Genomic DNA, 10,318 nt, shown 5'->3' with positions numbered 1-10,318 from the left:
ATGCCCACAGCAGCTGGGGCTGGGCCAGGTGGAGCTGGGAGCTGGCATCTCCACGGGCTCTCCCACGCGGAGGGCAGGACCCGCGTCCCGGAGCCGTCACGGCTGCCTCCCCGGATGCCCACCAGCAGGGAGCTGGAGTTGGGCTCAGAGCCGGGTCCTGACCCCTGTGCCACAGCACCTGCTCCCCCACCCCACCATGGATGCCTCGATCAGTGTGGGGGGCGCTACTGGCCAGGTTCTCAGCCACACAGCCACGTGACCCCTCACCTCCTCCGGCTGCAGAACCTTCTCGCCCCCCACGCTGACTCTGGCCCCAGCAGGTTGTGTCCCCCTGTGACCTGCTCGTCCGAGCGCAGCTTCCCTCCCTTGGGGCCGGGTCACACCACCGTGTGGCCGGCCGCCGGGGAGGACGTGCTCGGGGCTTTCCGGGAGCTCTCCTGGTGCCTGCATCCCTGCTTCCCGAGTGGAATCGCTGTGTCCAGGCCACACGGCTCAGCCTTCGGTTCTCACAGCAACAGCACCGGACAGGTCCTTGCCCCGGCCCCTTGGCTTCTCATTTATAAGACTGATTTATTTGAAATTCAGTGGGTGGGGGGGGGGAGAGAGAGCGCGCTTCCATCCGCTGGTTCACTCCCCGAATGGCTGCAAGCCAGGAGCCCAGAACTCCATCTGGGTCTCCCACGAGGGTGCAGGGCCCAAGCACTCGGGCTGTCCTCCACTGCTTTCCCAGGCCACAGCAGGGAGCTGGATCGGAAGTGGAGCAGCCGGGACTCGAACCTGTGCTCAAGTGGGATGTGGGTGCCCCAGGCAGCGGCTTTAACTGCTATGCCACAGCGCTGGCCTCTCAGCTCTGTTCTTCGCCCTGTCTATTCTGGCTGAGCAAACCCAGGGCAGAGGGCGGCTGTCCCGGGAGCCTGTGGGTGCCGGGTCTCCAGCGTCGGCTTCCTCCAGGCTCACGGAGGGGCAGGGGTCCGCCCAGACGGCAACAGGGGATGGGTTCCCGGACCCCACCCAGCCCCGTCTCCTCCCCGCTCCAGTCCTACCTGCTCTCCTCTGCCCCTCCCTCAGCACTGGGGGGGGGTCGCTCTCCTTTTGGGGCCACCTGAGTGCATCTTCAACAGCAGGAGGTCCCTGTCCCCCAGCCCTGGAGGCTGAACGAGACCCAGTGTGGCAGGGCTGGCTCCCCCACCTGGCCTGGCTCTAGCCTCTGCGTGAGGCAACTCCAACCAGCTGCTGGAGGGGCCGGAGCTGTGGCCCTTGGGTTAGATCCCTGCCCGCAGGGCCGGCATCGCGCATGGTTGCCTGTTCAAGTCCTGGCTGCTCCAGTTCCGATCCAGCTCTGCTATGGCCTGGGAAAGCAGTGGAAGATGGCCCAGGTCCTTGGGCCCCTGCACCCGCGTGGGAGACCCGGAAGAAGCTCCTGGCTTTGGCCTGGCCCAGCCTAGCTGATGCAGCCATTTGGGGAGTGAACCAGCAGTCAGATCTCTCTCGCTCTCTCTCTCTCTCACTCTCTCTCTCTCTCACTCTCTCTCTCTGTCACTCTGACTTTCAAATAAATTTTTAATTAAAAGTTGGTGGAAATGGAATGAAGAGGTGAGTATTATGGAGAGAAAACAACTCGAAGTCCCTGCACACAGAGGCTTCAGAATACTCACGGGAAATGCATAGAGCGGAAGAAATGACGGCATGGATCCCAGAAAGTCCGTTTTTACAGGTTTATTTATTTACTTGAATGGCAGTTACAGAGAGAGAGAGAGAGAGAGAGAGAGAGAGAGAGAGAGAGAGAGAGGTCTTCCATCCACCGGTTTACTCCCCTACATGTCAGCAATGGCCGGGGAAGAACCAGGCCAAAGCCAGGAGCTTCCTCCAGGTCTCCCACGCGGGTGCAGGGCCCAGGGACCTGGGCCGTCCTCCACTGCTTTCCCAGGCCACAGCAGAGAGCTGGCCTGGAAGAGGAGCAGCCGGGACTCGAACCTCCATCCGTGCAACCTCATCTTAAGTAATCACATTCGCAATGACTATTTCCAAATGAGGTCACATTCGTTTTTGAGTGTGTGCCAAGATTTACTTATATATTTATTTGAGGGCTGAGTGACAGAGGGAGAGACAGAGAGATCTTCCATCGGATGGTTCACTCCCCAGACGCCCAGGCCCAGAGCTCCACCCAGGTCTCCCACGAGCGTGCTGGAGCCCAAGCACTCCCGCTGCTTTCCCAGGCGCATCAGCAGGGAGCTGGGCCCGCAGCAGAGCAGCCGGGGCTTGAACCAGCGCCGCAATGCGGGGTGGAGGTGTCCCAAGCGGCAGCCGGACCCACTGCACCGCAGTGCCCGACCGCAGTCCAGTCCCGTGTATGTAGAGTTAGGACTCTGAGGGGCTGGGGAGACACAGTTCAACCTGCAATGGTAGCTACCATCCCACCCCTTCCTGAGCACTCCCAGGGGAAGGCCAGGGCTGGGGCTGCCCTGGGCACCCCAGCCCCGCCCTCCACGGGGGCCTGCTGCAGGACGCAGAGCTGAGGCCACTCCCTGCCCTGGGCACCCCAGCCCCGCCCTCCACGGGGGCCTGCTGCAGGACGCAGAGCTGAGGCCACTCCCTGCCCTGGGCACCCCAGCCCCGCCCTCCACGGGGGCCTGCTGCAGGACACAGAGCCGAGGCCACTCCCCGCCCTGGGCGGGTTCAGCCAGGAGGCCTCAGCTCCTCCTCTGTAGTCCCCCCACTTCCACGAGGGCCCAGCTGCAGCCACCGTCCTGAAGGCTCACCTTCGGGGACCCCCTCCCCCCAGGCACTGGAACCAGGTACCACAGCCTCTGGGACCCAGGCCACGCCCCTCACCTGGGCCCCTGCCCACCTGGCCGTGTCCTGCGGGCAGGTGCACACTCCCTCGCCCTCTGGCTCTCAGGTGTCCCTGACTCCTGGGCAGAGTTGGGGGCAGCTGCGGGGAGGCCCGGGGCCGAGCTCCGCTGACTGACTCCCCAGCCAAGCAGGCGGCCTCAGCCTTCCCCAGGCAGACGGCAAACCGGGCCCGGGGCCGGGATAAAGGAGGGGAGGGGCTGCAGGAGGAGGAGAAGTGAACCTGGCTCCCTTCCTTGCCTCTGTGCACGCACACACACATACACACGCGTGTACACACACCTGTCCTCCAGGAGCACATGACTACAGTGCACACCCAGGAACACGCATGTGCCCACAGACATACACGTCTTCTCAGGAACACACACATACATGCACACACCTCATGTGGGCACACACAGATGGTCACACGCAGGCACAGGACCCCACAGTCCCCTCCACACACGTGCACACGCACATGAACACACCTCTCGTGCACACAGATGGGATGGGCACATGCAGACACGGGACCCCACAGTGCTCTCCACACACGTGCACACGCACATGAACACACCTCACGTGCACACAGATGGGATGGACACATGCAGACACGGGACCCCACAGTCCCCTCCACACACGTGCACACACACGTGCACGCACACAGGTGGACACCCGCAGGCACAGTGCCCTCCAGCAACGCCAGGGGCACTGCTGTCCTTGGCAGGCGCCCCTGGCCAGCGCGTCCAGAGTCCAGCACGTCCTCAGCCCGCAGTCCACGCAATCACAGAGGAAAATAAAATACTTTAATACCCCCCCGACAGGTGCCCCACCCACACCGTCCACGCGCGCGCTGGCACCTCCCGGTCCTCGGGCTGGCACCGCGTGTCCGGCGTCTCAGCAGCGCCCAACCCGGGTCAGGGGCACGGGGAGGGGGCCGGGGCCGGGCACGGGCAGCGCAGCGGCGTCTCAGGGCGGCGCCTCGGCCGGTCCTGCCGTGCCCAGCGGCGGGGCCTGACCGCGCACGGGCTCCCGCGCCGGGCGGCGTCCGCGGCTCTGCCTCTGCCGCCGCCGCCGGGGTCGGGGCTGCAGCCCCCTGCCCAGGACGCGGGCGGCGCCGCGGTGCAGCAGCCGCACCATCTCGTGGTCCCTGTGGTCCAGCACGCGGGGCAGGAAGAGCGAGGACTTCTGCGTGCGGCGGGTCCGGAAGCCGCGGCGGGGCCGGCCCTTGCCGTTCACGGACACGTACCAGGGTCTCTCGGCGCCGGGCTGCCGCCGCGCGCCCTGCCCGCCGGGCGCCGAGCGGTACAGCCGGGACGCGTAGGTGTTGTAGCCCAGCTCGTGAATCCGCTCCACGAACTCGCACTCCGCGCTGTAGTGTTCCTGCGGGAGGTGGGGCAGGGGAGACGCGGGCGTCAGGGGCGGGTCGCGGGAGCCCTCCTCCCGCTCCCGCCTCCTCCTGCACCTGCTGTTGCCCCACACCCCTGCCTCCACCGCGCGTCCTCTGCCCCTCTCCTGATGTGCACTCTCCGAGTGCCCGATGGCCTCCGGAGCCAGCCCCTCCCTGCCCAGCCCCCTGGGGTCCCCCAGCTTCCATCCACCAGGCCAAGCGCACTGACTTGGGGCTGCCCCAGCACAAGGACACAGCGGCCGTCTGTGGGGCACAGCTCCCAGGTGCCCTGGCCGGTTTCCGGCTGCTCAGCATGGACATCTGGACAAGGGAAGCAGGGAGGGCGTGGGGACCCCAGGGAAGGGGCGGCAGCCAGGTGTTGCAGAGGGGGCCCTGGCCAGGGCGTTCTGGGCTGGGTTCCTTGCTGAAGGCTGAGTTAAGGCCCCAGCTCTGACCTTGTACTCAGAAAGGCACCATCAGGGCAGCATTCCTGCCCCGGGGGGTTCGGGAGGCCAGGAGCTGGCCGTGCGATTGCTGTTCTCGGGGTCGGCACAGACGTGGGGGTTCCGGCTCACGCAGGGACGGACGGTAAATCCACCGTGGCGCCCAGCTCCAGGGCTGCGGGGACGCCGAGGCCATCTCTCCCAGGGGCCACCAACAGGGCGGCTCCTTTCCAACCACAGTGGACCCGCCCCTCCCGTGGGGCAGGGCAAGACGATGTTCTTCCTCTGGGGGCAGGCCACAGGGCGGGGGCGGGCCGCCCTCATGGTCTGCCTCCAGCTGGGGTCTGGCGTGCCCGCGGCAGTGAGGGAGGGACTGGCTCACAGGGCCACTCGCCCCTTCTCAGGGTGGGGGGCTCAGGCCCACACACAGAGAAGCAGCTGACCGGGCAGGGCCTCATGGCACGCTGTGTCCTGAGCATCAAACTCCATCCTCCAGGGGCTGGGAAGGAGGCTCCGGCTGGATCGGGGACAGGGGCTGCCCCTCCCTGCTCTCGACCCCTCCCTGGATGCTCAGCGCTCCCTGGGGCTCAGCCCAAGACCAACCTCTATGGTTTACAAATGGGGAAACTGAGGCACAGGGTGGGGCCAGGCCCCAAATCCTGGAACCGTGCCGGTGGTGCCATGTGACTGCCCCGCTCCCACGCGACACCTGCAGAACTCAGGGTGAGGGTGCCTGAGGAGGTACGTTCTCCCAGGACCGGGGCTTCCCCTTTTCAGGGGCGCTGGCAGGGGGCGCCCAAGGACACAGGCCTGTGACCTTCTTGGGGCAGGAGGTTCAGGCCCTCCAAGGTGGGGGCAGGACATTGCTGGTACGTTGTAGGGATGCCTGGGCTGGCCGAGGAAGGAGTGTGGGACCATGGGGGCAGCTGCCATTGGGACTGACGGAGGGTCGTGGCGTCGGCCCTGATACCTTGTTCCACAAGCCCCCGCCGCAGGGCTGCTTCCGCCCCACAAAGGGCACAGACCCAGGAATGCGTGGACAACAAGGTGACCCGCGGTGTCAGGGAGGGGCGTGTTCCAGGCAGGGACCGTGTGCGCCAAGGGGTGAGCGGCACGGTGTGCCTGCTCCGGAGCCTGCAGGGGGCGTCCGTCATGGGGCAGTCGGGGAGCTGAGGCCCTGGTGGCTCGTTCATGAGGCCGGGACACGGACAGAGGGCTGGTGTGGTGGGTGCTCAGGACACACACTGTCCAAAGACGGAGGGCATGCTGGGGGGGGGGGTGGACGGACAAATGGATGGGTGGGTGGATGATGGACGGCCGGGTGGGTGCATATGGATGGACAGATGATAGACGTGCTGTCGGGAGGTCAGCTGTCCAGTTCTGAGCGTCCTCTGGTGGCCAGGTGGGAAGTGGCCAGGGCCAGCCTTGTAAGGGACACACAGAGGGTGGTAAGGCAGCACTGGGGGACACCCATATTCTGAGGACTGAGGTGGCCTGGACTGGGGCAGGGGGAGCAGCTCCCACGGCTCCCAGTCGCCTCTGGACTGGAGGGGGTGCTGGTGCGGCAGTGATTTGGGGGGTCAGGGAGCCACTGAGTTCAGCTGGGGGGCTGCTGCCCCCGGCTGGGTCTCGGGGTGATCTATACCTCACCAGGGAGATCGGGGCGTGCGTCACTGGCCCTGAAGTGGACGGGCCAGCCCAGGGGAGGGGAGGGGCAGCCGAGGATCAGGGTGATGGAGGTAGAGGTATATACACAGGGTGTGGCTCGGGGGCACTGGGACACAGGTGCCACAGGGCCAGCACCCGGCCGCCTCCCTCCCGGCACCCGGCCACCTCGCTCCCCGGCACCTGGCCGCCTCCCCTCCCAGTACCCGGCCGCCTCCCCTCCCAGCACCCGGCCGCCTCGCTCCCCGGCACCCGGCTGCCTCGCTCCCAGGTCCCCTCAGGGCGGTGAGAGCGTCTCTGTTGGGTGCTCTGGAAAGTTCCACACCACCCAGCCACACTGCCTGCCTCCCCCCAGGACCTCGCTGTCCCCTTAGGACTCGGCGCCTCCCTCCTCTCTCCCACAGCCACGCCGTCGGCTCTAGAGGCAGGGGCCGTGGGCGGGACCCTCCAGGGGTTCCCCCAGCTCCCACTTGCTCTGTGTCCTGAGCCTGGGTCCCTCCTGAGACGAGACGGCAGAGGAGGCGGGCGTCCCCGACTTGGCCAACCTGCTCCACGCTGAGGCGCTCCCAGTGGGGACAGGAGGCCCTGCCATCACCGCAGGCCACCGGGCATCTCCCCGTCCCAGGTCAGAGCAGTGGTTGTCATGGAGACGAAGCCAGCTCCCCACACTGCCCAGAGAGCCCCATTCACTTCAAGAACTTGGACCAGGCCCCAGGCCCAGGCCATGTAGCTATTAACCACGAGTGGCACGGGCGGCAGAAGAGCCGGCACCAGGAAGTCCCCGCTCCCAGCAACTGCGGGCCCCTGGGCCCCGGCAAACAAAGGGGTTTGCTTCAGCTTGTGCACTTCCATCAGCAAACCAGGGAACCTGCGGTGACAGCGTCGGCTCCAGGGACTTCAAAGGGGACGAGGCAGCGTTGGGGTGTTCCCTGCGGGAGCGGGGACCGCAGGAGACCCCTGCGGGATGATGGAAACCCTCTCATTGCCCAACGGGATACCGGCCCAATTGCACATAATGAGCGGTTGGAGGCAGCAGATCTCCCATTTACCCGACCCCGGCCGCGGGGGGAGGGGCGCGACGGACGCCCACGGAGTCAGGGGACCCTTTCTGGTTAGCAGAGGCCCCGGTGGTGGACAGACGGGGCCCAAACCTGGGTCCTGGGTCGCTGCTTGACACTGCCAGCTCCTTGTTTGCTAACCTGGGCTGGAGCTGGCTCCTTCACTCGCCCCTGCCCCCACCCCTGGGCGAGCTCTAGGGAGACCCTGGGGAAGCGCGCTGGCCCCACGGATGCCCTGGCTTTGTCCCCAGGTCGGTCTGGATCCATTTATTTGAGTGGACACTCCGGGGCCCTTGGCTCCCTGGCTCCCGGCAGCCTTCAGGGAAGGGTGATCCTGGTTGACAACAGGGCAAAGGGGAGCACTGGGGGGGGGGGCAGGGCATTGTTTGTAATCCTCAAGGGCCACCCTCCTCCAGTCCCCAAGGGCCACCTTCCTCCCCAGAGCTCAGGACGCAGAGTCACAGCCCCAGCACCTCTGCGGCCCTGGACAAAGCATTCTATCGCCGCGCCCCCTGTGTCCCTCGACGTGATGTCTCCCCAAGCCAGAGGCTACTCCACCAGTAGCGAGACTGGACTCACCGAGGCGTAGAGCCGTCCTCTCTTGTTCATGGCCAGGTACCGCCCCGAGAAGAGCCCCTTGATGGCCACGACGCCCACTTCCACCGCCGTTATCTCCAGGATACCTGGGAAGGAAGGAGAAGGGGCATCACTCACCCACCCCCTTGGCACCACGAGGCCCAAGCTGAGGACGGAGCCGGCCCTGCCGCAGCCAGGCCCAGGTGCACCGCGGCGTGGGGGAAAAGACTTCTCCAAGGAGAGGAATTCAAACCTGGGAGGGAAAAAGTGAAATCCACCCAGACACACACCACCTATGCCAGGCGCCTCGGCCTCAAGGCGCACACTTAGCGAGCAGGCGGAGACCCTGGGGGGGGGGGGAGATGCCAAGGACGCTCACGCCAGGTGCGGGGGGGGGGCTGCGCCCTCAGCAGGCACTGCCTGGACCCTGCCAGGATGCCACCTGGGCACGAGAGAAGTGCCCCGGGCAGGGGACCTAAAAAGACAGGCTGCACCCTGGAGCTGGCAGAGGGAAGCTGGCCAGGGCTCACCCACTCCCCGGGGGACCTAAGAGCTGAGAACCCCCTGGGGACACCGGTGCTCTCCTGGGAGGAGAGGCGGTGCTTATGACAAAGTCACAGGTGGGACCATTGTTCACCGAGAGTGGCTTCCAGGCGGGATGAGACCGCAGCCGGAAGCCCGGGGCGGGCTGCTGGCACTCACTGCAGCTGGGAGCGGGTCGCAGAGGTCCCCCCCCCCCAACCCCGGGCAGGCTGTGGTCCAGCCGGCAAGGGCGCAGGCGTCCACGGGACGCCGGCTGGGTGGACTCCACCCAAGCCCTCCTGAAACGCATGTCCGGTTGCGCGCCACGGGCGGCTACGAGCGCGCGCCCCTCTCTGCGGCCCCCGGCAGCCCGTCCTGCCAGCACCTAGTCGGGGCGCCCTGGGCCGCGGAGGCAGCCGGGCTGGCGGCCGCTCGTCCCCGCCGCGCGGCTCCGGAGGCGTTCCCCCAACGACGCCTTCGCTGGGCTGCGGCTTTCCTCACGGAAGCCGCGGTTTCCCGCCGCCGCCTTGAACCCGCCGCACCGCTTCCTGCGCCCCGGGCGCAAGCCGAGCGCGCGCGGCGCGTCGTAGCCAAGGACCTCGGCGGCCCCGACCGCCCTCCCACGCTCCCCGCTGCGGGCCTTCCGGGCTCCAGCCCCCACACCGAGTCGGGCGGCTTTGAGTCCCTGTGGCTTTGCGCTCCACTCGGGGTCCCTAGGTCCCCCGCAACCAGACGGGCCAAGCCCGGGAGCCTCCTCTCAGACTCCCGAGGGGCTCGGTCCCAGGGACGAGTCCTGGATGCCAGGCGGACGCCCCTTGGCGCTCCCGCTCAGCGCCCCGCGGCCCCCTCTCTGTAGCGGGAGCGCGCCGGGCGCTCCGGGGGACACGTCTCTCCGGCGGTGGCAGTGGCAGCCCAGGGACCCAGCACCGCCGGGGCGAGAGTAGGAGCGAGCAGAGCGGCAGAGGGCACCGCAGCGGGTGGCAAAGTCGTCCGACCCATAAGGAGAAGGACAAACGCCTCGTCCGGCGCCCCCCGACAAGCTCAAAGCCTGAAACTCGCCAGGATCGCCGAGCGCAGCCCAGCGCTGAGCCCGGGCTGCCCACCGCGCCCCCTCGGGCACGCGAGCCGGGCGGGGCCAGACCTCGGGCGCCCTCTTTGGACGGGAGCCGCCTGCCCCCGGCTCTCCTCGGACCCCTGCGCGCGCACTTCTGCGCTGCGGCAGCGGGTGGCAGCCCCTTCCCCGGGCCGCCCCGGCGCGCCCGCGCCCTCGCCGGCGGCCGGGCACTCACTGTAGGCGCTGTTCTCCAGGCTGCCGTTGACGCGGCCGCTCGGGTGCAGCTGCAGGTGGTACTTGGTGGCGCAGTAGAGCTTCCGGCGCCGGGGCGCCCCGCCAAGGTGCTCGTAGACGCCGCCGCGGCCGCCCGCATCGCGCCGCAGTCGCGCGCCGGGGTCCGCCGCGGGCCAGCCGGGCTCCAGCAGGCTGAGCAGCAGCAGCCAGATCAGGCCCATCGCGGCATCGCGCCCGCCCGGCGGCGGCTGCGGGCCAGCGCGGAGCCCATGAAGGGGCAGCAGCCGAGCCGCGGCCGGGCGCTCGGAGCGGGCTCCTGCGCCTGGCGGTGCCGACTCGGGCTCCGCGGGAAAGTGTTGGGGGGTGGAAGTGAGGGGAAAGGGGGGAGGGAGACGGCGGGGAGGGGAGAGAGAGGGAGGGAGAGAGGGAGACCCTTTAATTTTCACCCGGGAGCAGTGAAATTTCCGGCTGCGCAAAGCTCCCAAAGAAAGGACGTTCGCTCGGACAACAAAAGGCCGATGTTGTCCCCAGGCGGAGGCGCGGGGTTCGG

General features: G+C 67.5%; 1 protein-coding gene across 1 annotated transcript; it reads right to left on the bottom strand.

Moving 5' to 3' along the window:
- Nucleotides 1-3,743: 3,743 nt before the first annotated feature.
- FGF3 (fibroblast growth factor 3) lies at nucleotides 3,744-10,076 on the bottom strand. The gene is made up of 3 exons (XM_070063757.2): nucleotides 9,770-10,076; nucleotides 7,962-8,065; nucleotides 3,744-4,209 (listed from the first exon to the last, which is right to left on the bottom strand). The coding sequence occupies exons 1-3, from the start codon at nucleotides 9,987-9,989 to the stop codon at nucleotides 3,796-3,798; spliced, it is 738 nt and encodes a 245-aa protein (XP_069919858.1). The 5' UTR covers nucleotides 9,990-10,076; the 3' UTR covers nucleotides 3,744-3,795.
- Nucleotides 10,077-10,318: the final 242 nt, after the last annotated feature.

This window comes from Oryctolagus cuniculus, chromosome 1 (assembly GCF_051225735.1).
Source record: "Oryctolagus cuniculus isolate XC-2025 breed Fujian yellow rabbit chromosome 1, ASM5122573v1, whole genome shotgun sequence".
In the NCBI taxonomy this organism is placed as follows: Eukaryota; Metazoa; Chordata; class Mammalia; order Lagomorpha; family Leporidae; genus Oryctolagus; species Oryctolagus cuniculus.
This window is presented reverse-complemented; position numbering and strand designations above follow the sequence as displayed.

What these genes read in the sequence shown, in the direction of transcription:
- FGF3 (XM_070063757.2), bottom strand. Translation starts at nt 9,989, where the DNA reads ATGGGCCTGATCTGGCTGCTGCTGCTCAGCCTGCTGGAGCCCGGCTGG. An exon ending in CCTGGAGAACAGCGCCTACA is followed by an intron (nt 8,066 to 9,769) that starts GTGAGTGCCCGG and finishes CTTCCTTCCCAG; the next exon opens with GTATCCTGGAGATAACGGCG. An exon ending in GAGGACGGCTCTACGCCTCG is followed by an intron (nt 4,210 to 7,961) that starts GTGAGTCCAGTC and finishes CACCTCCCGCAG; the next exon opens with GAACACTACAGCGCGGAGTG.